Raw genomic sequence first — 18,663 nt, forward strand, 5'->3', positions numbered from 1 at the left:
ACATAGTAGTCGCTTCGTTCATGTATATATACTATATAGGAGAACAGAGGAAAGACAAGTACCAACTCATCCTTCCTATCCATCTGTGCTTTGTCATTTTACAAAACAGACATGTATCATGTAGATACAAGCAAATTTTATAATATGATAAGAAAGAGTGAGGGGAGTTCTTTTTATCCTTATTATAATCGTAAATGTTAAATTTAAATAGAAGAACCTAATCCACGACTTTTAGTTGTGGTGCTGCTCATGCCAAACAAACCCTTACCATGCCAACACAAATACACACCCTTCTCCCGCCGGAGAACAAATGAGGTAAGAGTGAAGAGATAGTCCACTGTTCAAAATTCGGGTCGCTTACGCGCATCTTGACTAATCTCAGAAGGTGAATAACACGTCATGACAATACTGAAATTTATCACAAAAGAGGAATCTTGTAAATTTTTTTGAAAAATAATAAATAAGATGCCCCAAGTTGTCACTCACCTTTCGTGAATGAAAGGCAACCATGAACACTAACCACTTACTTACTCAGAGAACTTCAACTTGAACAAGTAGATAGATCATCAACGTGGAAACCAACTTTTAAAAACTTGGCCAACCGAATATTTTGAGGATATTTACGAATATGTTATAATATGTAGATATATAATCGAAATTTACATTAATCAAATCCCACTTGTATATAACATAATATGCTAGACAACATAGTTTCTTGTTCCTAGTAATGACAATCTACCAAGGCTGCAGTAGAGAATACAAACTGAAACTTAGAATCATAATGATCATCCTCTGGAGCCGGAAGATTGAGATCTAGTTGCAGAACATGATTTCTCGGCTTCTGATCATCATGATCGATGATAGAACTTATAGTATTTGTTGTCGGAATTCGATGTCTTCTCATGTGACCACCCAAGGCTTGACCTGATGAGAACTCCGAGCCACATGTAGAACACTCATGAACCTTAGCTTTCTGCTGGCTGATTATCGCGCTTGTCTTGTTAAAAAGGCCATGTTCTTGATCTTCTTTATCGTTAAGAATTGTGGATATTAGAGCTCCCTTTTCATCGATCAAATTCTTAGGTTTCTTGTGGCTTGCTCGGTGGCCTCCAAGAGCTTGAAATGAGGTGAAACTTCGGTTACAAGTCTTGCATTCGTAGGCATAAAACTCTTCTTTTCCAGATGTGGAGGAAACCATCTCGTTGAATTTACGGCTTGAAAGCTTCTTAGTATAAATCTCATCGTCGTGATGTTGCTTCTGGTTGAAGCTACCCCCACTTTGAGCCAAGAGCATCAGACAATTCGCCATATCTTCATCTTCTTGTGTTGAGGCAGAGTTCCCATAGCTTTGAGGTGAAGGTATCAAAGAATAGGCATCGCCCTCGAGGCCTCTTTCACCACCGGTAGTGGAGGAGCTAGAGGTGACCACGGTGGATGGCCTTGGCCTTGATCGTTTGGTACGTTTTCCTCGGAATATTATCCGTCTCCGGGCCTCCATGGTTAATTCTTGGGATGAGGCTTCTTCTATGTCGGAGCCAAGAAGAGTCATGATATCTTGTAGTGTAGAGTGTGTGTTAGTGTTTGCAAGTAGAAGAAGTGAAGTGTGTGGAAAGTGACTAAGAAAAGCAGCTAATGTAGGAGAGAAAAATGAGAAGGTGATATGTGACTGTGGGAGTCGCTTTATATATAGCTTAGTGAATCATAAAAAAGCAGAGTTTGGAGTCAAATTAAACGCCCTTCCCTTGTGAACACTTATCGTGGATGTGGCTTCTATTACTCGCCACTTTTACTTGCCTTTCCTACTCACTATATCCTTCACATAACACATTTACGTATATGGCCTTTTTATCACTCACCATTCTAATATATCGAATTAAAACTACAGCTGAATCTCGATTAAGTAATAATCGATAAGGTAGTATTGTCATATAAAATAAAATAAAATAAAAATTCTGATCCCAACATAACATAGATAGCGTATGTTTATTTTCACTAAATATAATATTTTTTGTTGATTCGGGGTTATTATTTTAAAGGTTTAATTGTAATTGATTTGTATGTAGTCGTTCAATGTTTTTTTTTCGATTAATTGATTATCCACTAGATTCTCGTTGTTCTCACGATAAAACTGTATTTGACAGAATGACTTACATGTGTGTGATTACGGAGAACTTTATTTTTGTGGTACAAAGGAGAATAATCTGGCAGAGGGTGGAGAAACAGAAACGGTGAAAAGAAATTAAGGATAAGGGGAATTGGAAAAGAAAAGAAGAGAGGAGTTTGGTGTGGTGGTAACGTTTTAAGCAGGTTTCATATAGTTGTCCTGTTTTTAGTGAATGAAAATGGAAGTCACGAACAAGCTCAACCAGTAAAGCCTATGACGGCACGTTAATTGTATGCTCTCTCTCATCCAATCCGTCCTCTTCTTTACCTTAAAGTAAACTACTATCAACTTCTTCTTATACACTTTACTCTCTTTTTCCTTTTCTATATTATTCACTTCTGGTTTAGTTGTCTTTGCATTGAATCCTATTGTATCCTTTGCCACCAAAACAAGCCGCATTAAATAAGTTATTTTACTAGATCTCGCCAGTAGTCCAGCGGAGAATAAGATTATAAACAGGGGAGTTGCTTCTATTGTTTAGAGTCCAAATTAAGCGGAAATTCGGCTTCTTTATCTGTTTTAAGATTATGCAGAGATGCGAAGGACCATGAAACCTGTTTAGTATTACCGCTAAGCTTAAGTCTTGTGTACTGATTACGATTTTTTAATTTTGGACTATAGAACAAATTGCTGTTATCTCCTAATTGAAAGTCAGACCGAGTCACTGAGATGTTTATATGTAGTATTATCTATTATGTATTCAAATGATATGTGTGTGCTATGGATTTGATTTTCTTGCAACAGAAAGAGATGCTGAAAAAGAAAGGAAGGGAGGAGATATTCAGCTGACTTTTAAGCAATGCTAAGAACTTGTTCCACCAATCCACCTTGAGCTCTATATTATACAATTTATAGTTATATTATGGCATTATTATTAAAAAATAAATAAAATAATAATGGTCACTCTCATATCCAAAGCAAAGAAAAGGTGGAGGAATAAACAAAAGTTTATTCAACTCCTCTCTCATGAGCACATTGCTGCAATAGTGACCATTCATGCCACCACCCAACTGTTATGCTGTCACCTTCCCAACTCCTAATTTTCCCAACACTTATAGTTGATCATTTATTTTACTAGTTAGCTATTTCATATTTCATACACTGTTATTTACTTTTGCTGGTTCTTATGGTTAGAGTCTGAAATTAGGCCCATTGTGTGTTGGAGAATAACAAAGGGTTAGTTGAGGATTACAATTATTATTTAACAGGATGTGTAAAATGGGGCAATTAGTTTCGAATTGCTCAAGGGAGATTTGTTGAGCATATTTAGGTTACTTAACACAATCTTTAGTGGTGCTACTAACTGAGAAATAAACAGTTGTTGCACCAACTTTTGGTATGGATTTTACTTTCCATCACACTTTGATACTAATCCAACACTTTCGACCGGCTCTAGTAAATCAACCAACTAATGCATATCTTCTCTTCAAGCAATAGGTAATTACACTCTCTGCTCACTGCTCACCGCACACAAAAACACTCATATTCCCTGGCCTAGTGCTAGCTGATGCTCATTATTCGAATGAATATATATATACACTTTTTTTTTCTAGAAATAACTAAATTCACTACCAGGCGGATCTAAATTCTTTTTGGGACACTAAGCAAATTTTGGAATTACACCCGTGTTATTTTAAATTTTATATGTGAACATTTTTATAAATTTATTAGATTCATAATGATTTATGCGAATGTGTCAATAAATATGAATTAAAAATAGTAATAATTAGCAGCAACCTGCATGTGGTGTTGATGACTTTGCGGGCACTATATAGTAAACTACCGAGTATACTTGCTATATTAGGTGCACCAGTGCTCGGACCTTTTTTCTTTCCTTTATGTGTGAAGAAAAAGTGTAAAGTGTCCGCATAGTTTATATATATGGGATTGCTGTAATAATTGTTTAAATCATTAATCGAGATTAATTCGTTGAACCAAAAGCCTAATGATCAAATTGATTAGTCTTGCACCATGTTTAGGCATGTAAACGGATCGGATTTGGATCGCATCTAGCTAAATCCATATCTTAATCCATTTAAATTTATCGGATTCGGATCGGATCGGACCAGGAGTAGGATATTTTACAAGTCAATCCATATCCGGTCCACTCGGATCATAGATAATCGGATCGGAGCCCCGATCCACTAAAAATTATGAAATATATTTTTTCACCGTGAACAATGTTTTAACTTCCATACAAAAAAAAGAGATATTTTCTAGCTATATTAATTTATAAACTTTAGCGTAATAGGTAAAAAAACTAATAAAATAGTATTTAATAAAAACTTTGTTGGTTTTTCCGATAAAAACTTCAACACAGAATTTATCAAGTAAATAGAAAAATAATAAATAAGTTGCTTAATACTTTGGAGGAAGCAAATTATAATTTGCTCCTCTATTAATAAGGATTAAAATCGATAAATATGTCTTAAATACGGAACCAGGTGATTGAGGAGATTTTAAGTGGAAGAGTTAGCTCATGTGTTTATACTCACTCTACATAAAAAAAGAGTGATTATTAGATTAACCGGATAACAAGAGTGAGAGCCATGTCAAAAATTAGGAGCGGCTCATCGATTATAAGAAAATATGATTTAGGGTTTTGTCTTGTATCTTTAGAAATTTTTATTTTGTATGTAATATATTAATAATAATATATTATATTATAATACAATATAATATAAAATATATAATATAGTTAAGCATGAATCGGATCGGATCGTTAACAGATCGGATTTGAACATATCCATATCCATTCTTTATCGGACCGGATTATTATCGGATCGGATTATTAGCAGATCGGATTTTTTTAATAAGGATCCATATCCATTTATTTAACCACGGATCGGATCGGGTCGGATCGGATATCCGATCCATTTACAGGCCTACCATGTTGATTTGCATGTTGAAACTTCTGTCCAAGTTATATTCCATAGATCAAGCATATCATTCCAATCGGTGATAATCAGGAAGGAGATAATTACGGTTACTAATCACTTCCCGAGGCTCAATTTTCATTTTCCATATTCTTGTTCTTGATTATAAATACGATCACGACTATTAAAGAATATGTGAACTTGGTTTAAACTTAAGGTGTTTTCTTTCTGTTCACACAGTAATTGCTATAAGAATCACAGGCTTATTGTGAGAGAAACATAATTCAACAAGTTCCGGGAAAGAAAAAAATTAATGTAAGAATATAATTTTCTTAAAAAATTCTACCTATAATAAACTTCTTGTGAGTTTCTTTAAAAAAACAATTGCTATGCTTATATTTAAAAAAAGATAACTGATGAGTCACATAGTATGCAAAATCAGAATTTTAATAGATTATAGGCTCGGTCATCACTTATTTTTAAAGTTCAATTACAACTTAAAAGTATACTACTATTAGTGATAGTTTAAAATTAAAATATTAACTAAATTGTGAAGTTTAGTGATCTACGATATAAGCCAAGTCTTTCAAATGAGAGGGAGTGATTGTGTTTGTTTGTTGCTGAATTGCTGGTGGTGGCAAGCAAAGTGAACAACAATACAAAACACTGGTTTTAATTATCTTGTTCAAATATCATTATCATCAGTGGCTACTTGTTAATTAATTGCTTGTTAGTTCATCCAAAACTCTATACAGTGTATTATTAGCTCTGCTCGAACAAAGTACACGAAGTAATATTCCCTCTCTCCCTCTTATTCACTGAGTTGGACACAGTAGAATTTTTATAATATGATTAAGTTTATTTTATTTTTCTTGAACAAAGTCTTAATTAAATTCTATAAAAAAGAATTTTAAAAATAATTTATGAAAAAAATAAAAAAAAATTCAAATTATAGAAATTACTTTCAAAAATATAGTTCAACCTCATTTGCAATCTTGTTTGCGATGCTATTAACCTGAAAATCAATTTTAAATTCAACTGTGTTGCAACCTCAATTGCAGTTTGGACTCTTTTTTTTCTTTTTACAAATGTGGGTAACAAATTTCTCTTTGTAAAACTATATTTTATATATACTCTAAAATAAATGTCAAAGTCATGAAAAATAGATAACAAGTAATATTGAGTAATATTCTTCAAATATTTGAGTTTCCAAGTACGTCACTGTATAAAAAAGCTTGATAGCCACACAAGGTTAACATAGCTGTCTCAGATTGGAAGCAAAGCCACTAAGCCAGATCATGTAAACAAATTAGCAGCCTTTTATTTTATAGTAACACATTGGTTGGGATTATAGTGAACTATTTTTATAGGAGTATACAGATTGTAGATCTATCATTGAGAACAGATAAGTAGCATCTAATAATCAACGAGTAGAAAATTAGTAGTCGAAATTATTCGAGTCAACTGTATATACATAACATGATTCGAGTTAGTAAACTGACTATCAAGTGGTGGATCACTTACTAGCCATTACTACACCACATTATAAATTAGTGCATGAATAAAGGCAAATTGCAAGCTAGGCTACCCAAAGAATCCCTAACTTTCGCTCTCTTCAATTTCGACGAATCCTTTGTCCATTATATGATGCAAAAGATTTTCAGTATCTTCGTATTCAACCAAATCAAACGTTGTCTCGTATTGAAATTGGGGTAAAATGTACCATATAAGATACTACCAAAAGTTACCGTTTTATTCATGAGGAAAATGTTAGAAAATTCAAAATTTCCAGAAAAAATATTAAATCATAATTTGATTTTTTTTATTTTGTAGAATATGATAAATCTGCACATAATTAACATGAACGACATCATGTAACTTTTATTAAAAACCATCTCGAGTTTCGACAAGCAAAAGAATCTTATTATAGCGATTAAAATTTAAAACTAAGTACTAAGAGCATCTCCAAGGGTAGAGACATGTTAGCTATATCATTCATGTTTAGAGGATATGTAAAATGTGAAACACTCCAACCATTATTTTTTAGCAAAAAAATATGGATAACCAAAATTAGGGTAGCTAGATTTGGAAGACCTCTGAATGAATTATGTATAATTTTAGATAATATGATTATACATAACATTATTGGAGTTAACATAGAACCTATTAGCTATAATTTTAGATTATTATCCATATATTATATTATAACTAACAACTATACATAACACCCTTGAAGATGCTCCTCTTTATAATTAAATCACTTTGCCTGCCTTGTAAATAAAATTTATGCCAACTCCACTCTACCAAACACACATACTCCTGTTACTATTCATTCAAGCATTTCCGGTTTCTCACAATCAACTCGTGAGCATGGTAGAAACTAACGTCAAATTTTTATTTAAGAATAAAAAATTAAAAAAAATATTATGAAACTTAGTGTCAAAAGATAATATAAAAAATCTGCCGGTGCCCGGACGGGAAGCATCACCAATAATCTCGTAACCCGCTCTTAAATATAATATAAAATATTAGACTCTTAGCAAGTTAACACAAATTTAAGAGTCTCAACTCCAACAATATTTTTTTATACTTACTTTTAAGTTAATATTTTATTTTTATTTGGACTTGTATATGACACAAACTAAAATGAAATCGAAGGGAATGGAAATTTTATTGTAAAAAATAAGTTAAGAGCTTTGTAAAGGCTCTTAACTTTGAGGAGAGAGAAGAGAAAAACAAGACACTCTTAATGATATGAAGAGCTACTAAAAGTCTCTTACAACAAAAATTTCTTTCTCTCTCCACAAATTTCAATTTAAGAGCCTGTCAGAGATGTTCCGACTCTTATGTGCATATTATGTGAGCCTCACTTTCGAAGTTTGTAAGCTCCGAGTAGTTTGTTTCTTTTTAGTTAGGCTCCCATGACATTTGTCCGAATTGGATTCGAAGTCAAGTTGTCACCTGAGTTTAGTTGCCAAAAAAAGAAAGTAACCTTGACTCTAAAGAGACACCCCCCTTCATAGCTTTCTTACAAAAAGAAGCAAACTTGACGCCTCTAAAGATTTTTAAAAAAAAAATAGGATTCACATTAACAAAATTTAACCAAATCCACCGTTTTATTGCGAAAAGATGCAATGATCTGACTGCACAAAAACAATGGCATCCGTCCATCTCATTCTAACTAGATCATACTCCCTACGTCCCATCATTTTTGTTCAAATTTAAGCACGGGATTAAAAAATATATACAAAGTAGTGGATGAAAAAAAAAAAAGAAGAAAAAATTGATGAAGTGACGGGATCTACTGTATAAATAAAAAAAATAGCGAGTAAAAGTAATATGAAAAGAGGAAAAAGTGGGAAGTAGTGGGACAATTTTCAGAGTAGCCCCGTCTGGAGATCCATATATACTCCCTCCGTCCCAATAGGTTGTATACATTTGGTGTGGACATGGAGACCGAGAAAAAGGATAAAAAATGAATAAAGTTGGATGAAAAGTGAGTAAAGTGGTGGGATTCATTTGTATTTAATTATAAATGTGTGATAGTGGAGGAAAGTAGTGAGTGTAATAGTGTTTATATTACTCCCTCCATTCCACTATATTAATCGTTTTGTTATTTTGCACACATATTAAAAAGTGAACTTATGACCTGTTTTTGTAATTAATACAGCTTAGGTTTCATGTTACTGCTTACGGGAATTGTCAACATTAAATTCTCTCTTTTACTTTTCTTTTACTCTCACCCATTTTCCCCTCTGTAAACTCTCCAACAAAAATTTGTCTTCCCTCCACAAAATTAAAATTTTGGTTCAATGTGTTATTTTGATATTATTTCCTATTCTATATAGTGAAGGATAAATATATTTATAAGTTACATTATTTTTTCTGATGAGTAACATAAATTATACTTTTGACTTAAATATTTAATCATGAAGAAACTCTTCGTTACTTTTTTAAAGTTAATTATTATTCATATATAATCACTCTAAAATAATTTAGTTCAAAATTGGTTATAATATAACAATGTTTTTATATCAAGTTTTTATGTAATTTATTTTATATTCTCAAAATTTTGAGAAAAGATTAAAACTATATTTTCTACAATTTCTTGTATTTAAGAAAGTTAATTTTCTTTCATATATAATCACTTTCTTATATTTAAACAAGTTACATTTGAAAATTGAGTTTCATTCATATATAATCACTTTTAAATAATATACTTTGAAGTTCTCAAGATTTTGAGAAAAGACAAAATCTATTTTATATTCTGTATTTATATATGATCGTTCTAATATAATCTAGTTAATTTAAAATTAATTACAATTTATATTTGGGAAAATAGATTTTTTTGTCACCGAACTTATTATGTTTTTAAAAACTTGCCACTCAACAAATTTTTTTTTTTTTTTAGTCACTGATGTTAGGTTCGGAATTTTTTTTTCCACTGAAGTTAGGTTCGGATTTGATTATTACCATTATATTAATTCTTTGTAGTATTATTAAAATATAGTGATAACCTGTAATATTTTGATGATTTGATATATGTCTATCTTTATATGTAGTATTTTTATGTACCCAAGATCGTTTATCTTCGGTGGTGATTGATAGAGTATATTTTTACATATATTTTATATGATTAAATTCCTCATATTTATTATATTTTGCATTGAATTGGATTTTTATTTAATAGATTTTAATGTTTTATTGTAGGAAGCAAGGAGTTCCTAAACTTGGAGAAAATTGGAATAAAAAGCTTAATTTGAAGATTAATTAGAAGGAAATTCGGATTTGTTGGATTGCTTGCACTTGAATCACTGTTTGGGCCATATCTTGAGTTCTAGAAGTCAGAATTGGGTGATCTTACAGCCCACGCGAAGCTAAAAGAATTTTCTTTTATTCAGAGATGGTCCAATATCCAAAATCCAACAGAATCAGCCCAGAAAAAGGACAGAATAATCTGCTGCGAATTTTCATTGGACAAATGATAAGCGTGCATTTTATCTTAATATTGTCCTTGTATTTTAGTTATTTTGTACTTAATTGGATTTTTATTTAATAAATATTAATGTTTTATTGTAGGATGCAAGGAATTCTAATCAAATATGTATTGGCGTTTAAATAGCAAGAATTGGAGTTTAATTCGAATAAAATTCGGATTTTGAAGCTAGCTGCGCAGCATTCACTGTTTGGGCCATATCTGGAGTTCTAGAAGTCCAAATCAGGCGATTCAAGAGCCCACGTGAAGCTTAGAACAAGGCCTTTAATTCAGAGGTGGACTTGCATTTTTATCCCAGTCTAATCAGCCCAGAATCAGAGTCAAAAAGTCAATTGCGAATTTCCACTTTTGGAATTCTATTCTGATTCGGAAATCTCCTTGTATTTTCATTAATTCATTAAAAATACTTTTAATAGAGATATTAGGGATTAATATTCAGACCTAATTAGAGGGACATCGTAGGAGATAGAGAAGGGAGGCACAAGCTTAGAGAGAAAGAAGAAGCGAGACGGAAGAGATTTCGGCCATTGAAGACATTCAGTGGATTTGTTTCCTCATCTCTTTGTTTAGAATTCTCTCCTTAACTCTTGTTATCATGAACATGTTCTCTTTTTATTTGGTTGATTTTGAGATTTTGAGTATGAACTAATTGTATAAAGTTGGGATTTTTATGGAACCCTAGCATGAGGATTTTGGTGTTTTGTTAAGAATATTGTATGCGATTTTGTGGTTTACTCATTCAAGTGTTTTTCATGTTAATACTTGCTATTGTCTGATCAACTCTAGTAGGTTATCGAGTTAATCATAATACCGAGAGGGTTATGATTAATTGACACAAAACTTGAATGGTGCATGATTATATCTTTTGATTATAATTTAGTTATGGTATAGACATATATTGTGACCATGCATAGCTTTGTGAATTGATGCTTGATTGGATTCCGAATAATAAATTGGCATAGACATATGTTAGTTTATTTGTAGGAATTATACCATAGTGATTTCGAGAGAAACCTGTGACCATTGAATTCCAGCTAGTAAATTGTGATTTGCTGCAATATTTCGCTACTCTTTTACCGATATTCTATTGTTAGGGGGAAGTAATTATCCTGACTTATCTTCTCATATTTGAAATTCGTTAAGCTCTTTAGTATAATTTTAGTTTGTTAATTTAGTTTTAGTATAAAAACCATCACCAATTTATTGTGTGTTCGATAACTAGACTGTTAGATTTTATTTGTGATTGATACGTTTAAATAGTCCTTGAGGAACGATATCTGGTATTTATTACTATATTACTTGTTTGCGATTGTGTACACTTGCACATTAGTATTTTACGCAACAACAAACCAATTCCGTTTGGGAAACTGTTTTGTATTTCCTTGTAAGCATTAAAATTATACATATATTAGGAGAATAGACATTAGAGGGTATTGAAAAAAATATATTGTATAATTAGGTTAGGTTTAAAACACTTTTGTCTCTTCTTCTCCTTCAAGACTCCGGGATTGAAGACTCCGTTGTATAACCCATCTTTATTTTCTTTTATTAATTTATTATGCTAGAGTAGATTTTATTCTAGAGTTGAGTTGAACCCTAGTTGTGTTTGATGCATGATTTTCGATGATCTCTGGTTGATTATGCTATTTGCTCTTGCTTATTGAGTTGTGCTGAATAACAATTGCTGGTCAGACGTGATTTTGTGTATTGTTTGAACCGATATCTATCTACCATCGGAAGTTGGATTTAGATGGTTGTGATTTATCCAATAAGGACATGAACTTCTCCATGGAAATAGGTAGAAGGGACTGTTTGGAAGTTAGGATGCTGTGTTTAATGTCTCTAAACTGCATGATACCATGGAAATAGGCTTGATTGTATTTTAGAGAAGCCATTAACACTCGGAAGAGGTTATTGGTATTTTATAGGGCGCATCTTTCCTCTTGGGTAATTTATCTGATTGATTGGGGGAGAAAATCATAATTGCATTGATTCATGCTAGTGGGGATACTTGATTCTAGATATTTTTAGTTAATTGTTTTCTAGATTTTATTTGTATTAGTTTAATTATCTCTCAATATTTTATTGTGTTACTTGTTAGTTGGATTAAATCGAAGATAAATAGTGTTTGATACGTTTGTCTCTGTGGGAACGACTCTGACTTACCCTACTACATAGTTAGGAGGTTTTGTTAGATATTTATTATTTGATAGGCACGCGACAGCCTTGTCAGTGATCAGAGTTAAACACGCATTTTACGGTTTCTAAAAGTGTACTCTCATAGATTGACTCAATTGATGTTAAGATTGAGAAATTGTATATGCCTTTTGTCGATCTAATTTGGGAGAATTTTGTGAAAAGTAGCTATAAAAGTATTAGAAATGATTTTTCTAAATATTTTCACATCCCCAAATATTTTGAGCACCATGTAAGTCTCGGGTGTCAATTTATATATTTTCTTGGTAATTTAATTGGTGTTCACATGATTAGAATACTTGAAATTAGGAGATATGTACATTTGTTTGCTTTTTCACCTCATTGAGGAATGCTAATTATTTAAATAAGTCGAGCTAATGACAATAAACAAGCGCTTCTTGGGAGGCAACCCATGATTTTTAAGGTTAGTAATTTTTTTTATTTTATTCATTTTGTATTTTTTTAGATTAGAAATTTTGTTTATTGGTTATTTTTACTCCCCCAAGATGCCTTGATAATTTTTGTGAAGTGTTTCAGGAATAAATTAATAATTTATAGCAATTTTTGGGGAAAAAAAGGGGTTTTCACAGAACTATTTTTCCAATATCTCCTGGATTTTATGGTTGCTGGCTTGCTTCTGTCCGGTGCTGCCCGTGCAATTATCTGCTCTGGAAATTTGCCTGCGCTTTTCACAATTTGCGTGCTAGGCGTGCGAATTTAGATCTCCCGTGCGGAAGCTACTGCTGAGTGCAGTGAAGCGCTTATTTCATGATTTATATTGGGCTTACTTACACATGTTTCAGCCCATTCATCTCACTACAGCCTCCCGTCTGTGGCCTAGCCCATACCAGTCCAAGCCGCGGCCCAGCCCAAAGTTGATGAGGAAGACTGCACTTTCTCATCAACCTGCGATTTATTTCGAACGTATGCAATTTTCTGCTACTGTTGGGCCTTGTACCCAGTCCAGCCCGTTAGTCTTCTGTCCGGCCCAATACAAGGTTGTCCAGCTCTGCTGAAGTGCCGACAATGTTGTGAAAAGCGCAAATCGGACCTAAGCAGTGAGCCGACCTTCTGGCGCTTAAGCGTTAAATCGGCCGCTTAAGCGGTTTTTAAAGCGGACCATTAATCGGATTATAAATAAATAAATATTATTTATATATAAATATATATATATATATATATAATATTAATTTTGTATTAAAAATACATTTATATATTATAATAAAACTTACCAGGCATAGATTAACACCGTATATTCTTGTAACAGAGATTAATGAGTAATAATAATCATAAATAAAGTGAAGTGAGATAGACAAACCCACTTGATGAGCTGCAACTCAAAAGTTGAGTCTTAAAACAAACAAACGCTCTGATACGCACATAGAGTTAGCAAATGAAGAGTAGTCGGGGATGAAGAAGCTCCGCAGCTTCTGTATCCACCCACGCCACCCATACATAAGCGAACGGAAATAGATCTTCCCCTTATCTCTCCTCGTTTTGCTCTCCCTTTCTCTACACCCCATCTCCCACTCTTCTTCTTCAATCTTTATTGAATCCAAACTCCACCCGAAAATCCCAAACTTTTAGCCGCTTAATCGGTCAAAGCCCCGCTTAGTCTCCCAAAACGTTTAGTAACCCGATTTAGCTCTAATCGGAGCGTTTTTATCCCGCTTCCGCTTAAGCGGGCGCTTAATCGCCCGCTTAATGCGCTTTTCAAAACACTGAGTGCTGATTTGTACGGGAAGTGAAAAAAAAATGGTTGCAACACCAGAGATTTGAACCCAGGCAACCAATTTACCAGTTCAGCTTCACAACCACTTGGACAGCTTCAATGTTGAGCTTAGTTCTTCTAATTTAATATTTGACGTTTTGCTGGAGCTGAAATATAAATTAAATGGAGCCACAATTTACTTCTTTTCGGAGGCACTTCGTGCTTATGCACTAGGGGAGTATTTTTTACCTTCCTTTGTATAATTTTTGTATTTTTTAGGAATATATTATTATTAATTTATTCATTGAGGACAATGAACCATTTAAGTGTGGGGATGAGTTCTTAATGAATTAAAAAAAAAAATTATATATGATAAAATTTTAAAAAAAAATTAATTAGAAAAAATTATATACTGCCTTGTCTTAAGTTTAAGAAATTCATCACTACTAGAAATCTGCTAATATACATCAGTTAAAAACTGATGTCCCAGAGAATTGTTACTGATGTTACTGTGGGCGATGTTAAAGGTACCATTCTTTAACATCAGTCAACAACTGATGTCTATTGTTGGATTTAACATCAGTTCTACACCCTAAACGATGTATATTATACTCTTTAACATCAGTTATATAAGCTTGGATAATGTCTATTGTACTCATTTACATCAGTTAATAACTGATGTGAAAGCTTAGTGCCTTTAACATCGCCCACAAAGACATCGCTTGAACTTTTTGCTTACATCAGCTAATAACTGATGTCTATAGCCTTTAACATCACTTTAACTTTAAAGAAACTGATGTTAAAACATTTGATTAACATCATTTATTTGTTCATTAACTGATGTAATAACATTGAATTAACATCATCTTTATATGCCAGAAATACCAAACCAAGAAAACAACCAAATCAACAACTAAATCTTATTAATGCATTTATAAATTAATTGTATACATCCATCAAATTCCAATTTCACCTATTACACATCCATCAAATCCAATATCGATCAATTACTACACATCTATTTAATCTAAATATCTAATCTAAGCTACATAGAAGCAACTGCAAGCATGCGATTTATCTGCTCTGCATCGTACACAACGGCATGCAATGGATCAATAAGCTATTCAACACTTTTCTTGGTGATCAGAGGTATAGCCTGTAAAGTACATAAACAAATACTTTTCATTGAGTACGAGAAGTTAAAAGAGCAAAGCAAAGATGGTGGTTGCAATTCAAGCTACTGAATTGATGATATACCTTATACATTAGAAACCAAAACTTCAAAAATTGTACGATAGCATGCAGTGCAGGCCTAGGTTTATCAAATAGTATCTTAAAAATAAATTAAAAGGACAAAGCTAATAACGTATCACATAAGAAAAGAAATAAAAAAGACTAATTTACATATTGGATACTTGCAATTGTACTTAAACTCTCTAATATCCTTGATATTTAAGTATAAATATACACTAGTCAAGTGACTCTAGAGTAGCACAGGTAGCAATTCATCAAAAAATATGCTCCTAAAAAGTTGTTCAATACTAAGCCTTTCCTTTTTTTATATAAGTGTAATTTTTTTCATTTATAAACAAAAATTATTCCCAAAAACATTTGGTTAAGGCATGTTCTTACATGGGAGGGTATTTCTTTGTAAGATGTGACACCGGTTTTTTTAATCACCTCCAAAAGTGCCTTGCGCTGGAGCAATAATTTAAATATGTTGAGGCCATACATAGCTATATAATTTAGTAAAAAAATGCAAGACATAGGAGCATTGGATATGTAATTAGTTGTTGTAAATATAAAAATCAACACAAGATACCTTATCATCCTGGTCATTTTGAGTAGATTGTTGAGGCTATGAAAGTGTACGGCCATAACAAACAGATGCAATATATAGATTCTTGGCCCACTTATCCTGCAAGAACCAAACTAGTGTTAGGCTGTTGCACTCCATAGTAGGTAAACCTCAGTCATATATAATAATTATATAATGCACGAAGATACATGGATTACCAACCTTCATGTGTGTACTAGGAAAAGCTAGGAGCATGTGTTCTTATACTTTACCTGGCTGTTCTATACTAGGCATTGCTGCTCGGAGGAAAAAGGATCAGAACAAAAAAAATACAAGGATGGTAAAAGGAAAACAAGTGATTTATTTTCAAACAATACATTTCTCACCATGTGTAAAATGTAGAATAATGTCGAGGAGAAGGAGGGACAGGCCCATCACAATCCAATGTTTCAATCTAGTGGAATTATCCTACATTTTATATATACAGCTTATAGTACAAAAAGGAATTACTATAATCACAATTTAGCAGTAATATACAGGGAAAACCTTTATATGGATGAGAACATGGCCAAAATTCACCCCAATAACTGTTGAGAGGATAGTGGAGATAGAGCTGCAATTAATATTGAACAACTCTTCTAAGTTATATGATTGTGCTTTTTTGGTTAAAGTAGCCATGACTTTATAGCAATTTCTTAGAATCCTATATAGATTAATTCGACAGAATTCTGTAAACTTAACGACTCTTGATAACAAAAGACCAAGACTTTTATGTACATAAATATAAACAACCTGACAAAGCACATACCTCTACACCAATTCCATTTACAAACTTCTACTATTAGATCCTGAACAGCAGTAACTCATACGCATCTCTATGTAAACCAAAAATGAAAAAGTTGTTGCAGTCCTATTCCAAATGAGGAAATGCTTATCAACATTACAAGAGGGCAGATGTCCTCACAGTGCTGAAATACTATCAGTAAAAAGGGTATAGAGAAGGACCTTACAAAAATTCCTTCGGGTTCAAAATTTTCCAAACACCATGCTGGAGCATCCTCTAGAAGAGGTCCCTCACAAGGAGAGTTCATAGTACAAGCCTACATTGATATTTGCAAGAAACATGGCGGTCAAGTAGCAAAATATAGACTTAAATGCACCCAGAAATGTGGAATGGGATAATACATCATTACAGAAAGAATATAGAATGGGTTACTAAAGCATCTACTGGTTCAACTATTTAACTATTAAAACAAACAAGTTCAACAACATCGAGAGAATATACCTTCAATTCTTCAAACTAGAAAGATACAGAAATGTATTTGTATCGAGAGAATATGTATCACAGTTCTCAAAAAAACACCATACATTAACAAACCCGAAAAAATAACCTCTCCCTCTTTTACATTCTATTATGGTGGACAAGGCCAAAATAACACCTACCACTCCTACAGAGTTCATTAGCAGATAGACAATAATCGAAACATCACAAACAAACTAAACAACCGAGGAAAACAGAGTCAACATGGAATAGAGGTAAATTAGAGTAACAATAGATACAACAATTTGTATGTATGTATGTACGAAAGATGGGCGATTGATACTACCAAAGAGCATAAAACTCGGCCAGAGCAGCACGATCTTGACGGATCTTGCGAATTAACCTGCACTTGCCATCAATTTCTCGAAGTCGTTAACCTATCAGCCTGTTTTTCGATCAAATCAATGGTCAAGAACATCACAACTCAATAAAAATAATTCAAAATAATAAAATATGATAGAGAAGGGGGAGATGGTGAGCCCTCGAACTTATTATTCGAACCTGAGCAGTAGTGAGATGGCGAGCAGTGAGTTGTATAGAAGAGATCGAAGTGGGTTTGAGGATTTTGGAGAAGTAATTCGAAGTGGATTTAGGGAGTCCGGAGATGGGGATAAATGAACTAGGGTTCTTAGAGAGAGATTGGGGGAGTCGGGTATATAGTTTTTGAGAGTTTTAATTTTTGTTTTTATGTTTTAATATGAAGATTATAAACAGATGAAAAATGTGGGAGGGAGCTAAGAGAATTAGGGGGATTTATGGGGGAGTTTATGTTTTATAATTTTAATGATTTTTTTTTTGTGTTATATGATAGTAGTTTTAGTTTTATATTTTAGTTGCATAATTATAATTTCTAATATTTATTTTAATATTTTAAGGTTATAATATATATGATTTGTATTTTTTTAATGATTTTTAATATTTTATAATATATATATATATATATATATATATATATATATATATATATGATTTTGTATTTTAATGATTTTGATTATATAAATATTTATATGTATGTGTTTTTAGTTGAATGATTTTATTTTAAAGTTTTATGTTATGAATATTGGAGGGAGATGAAATTTGTTTAAGGGAGGGAAGTTGAAATTTTATAAATGAGGGAAATTTTTGATAGGGGGGAAATGGGGGTGGGAATGGTAGAAACATTTTTTAAACACGTACCTTATACATCAGTTGCATAAATAACTGATGTCTAAAGTACTTTAACACATCAGTTTAAGTGAAAAAGATGTTGAAAATATCTTTAACATCAGAGACATTTCTAACTGATATCTGAAGTGTGATGTCTATTCCACTTTTTCTAGTAGTGCATGCTAGTTGTATTAGATAAGAGCATGTAGTTTTTAGTAGTTTTTGTTTATTTCTTTTATTTTCTTTTTAGTTTGCATTTGCATAATTCATGAAAGTATATCATACCAAGTTAATTTCTTGTGATGAGCTTATTTGCATAATTTATTGGCTAGTAGTCTTGATCATAGGTGATGTCTTGCATGCTTAGAAATTGCTTGTGCGGAAAATTCTAATTACACTATAAATGCTCCAGAGACGAGACCTAGACTAGCTTAATTCTTGAGTCTTTACTATGA

The 18,663-nt window shown here is 32.6% G+C and overlaps 1 protein-coding gene and 1 long non-coding RNA gene across 12 annotated transcripts; both read right to left on the minus strand.

Moving 5' to 3' along the window:
- Window positions 1–617: 617 nt before the first annotated feature.
- Window positions 618–1,763, minus strand: LOC108220030 (zinc finger protein ZAT5). The gene has a single exon (XM_017393668.2). The coding sequence runs from the start codon at window positions 1,547–1,549 to the stop codon at window positions 722–724; it is 828 nt and encodes a 275-aa protein (XP_017249157.1). The 5' UTR covers window positions 1,550–1,763; the 3' UTR covers window positions 618–721.
- Window positions 1,764–14,868: 13,105 nt separating this feature from the next.
- Window positions 14,869–18,014, minus strand: LOC108220968 (uncharacterized). 11 transcript variants are annotated; one of them, XR_010291917.1, is made up of 7 exons: window positions 17,564–18,013; window positions 17,349–17,447; window positions 16,288–16,841; window positions 16,128–16,209; window positions 15,964–16,037; window positions 15,766–15,861; window positions 14,869–15,099 (listed from the first exon to the last, which is right to left on the minus strand). It is a non-coding gene; the product is annotated as an uncharacterized LOC108220968 (long non-coding RNA). The 11 variants fall into 11 exon arrangements; XR_010291916.1 differs by having other exon boundaries at window positions 15,766–16,209; window positions 16,288–16,354; window positions 16,550–16,841; XR_001806829.2 differs by having other exon boundaries at window positions 16,128–16,841.
- Window positions 18,015–18,663: the final 649 nt, after the last annotated feature.

Source organism: Daucus carota, chromosome 5 (assembly GCF_001625215.2).
Source record: "Daucus carota subsp. sativus chromosome 5, DH1 v3.0, whole genome shotgun sequence".
Lineage (NCBI taxonomy): Eukaryota > Viridiplantae > Streptophyta > Magnoliopsida > Apiales > Apiaceae > Daucus > Daucus carota.

Excerpts from the sequence above, each read along its gene's own strand:
- LOC108220030 (XM_017393668.2), bottom strand. The coding sequence starts at position 1,549 with ATGACTCTTCTTGGCTCCGACATAGAAGAAGCCTCATCCCAAGAATTA.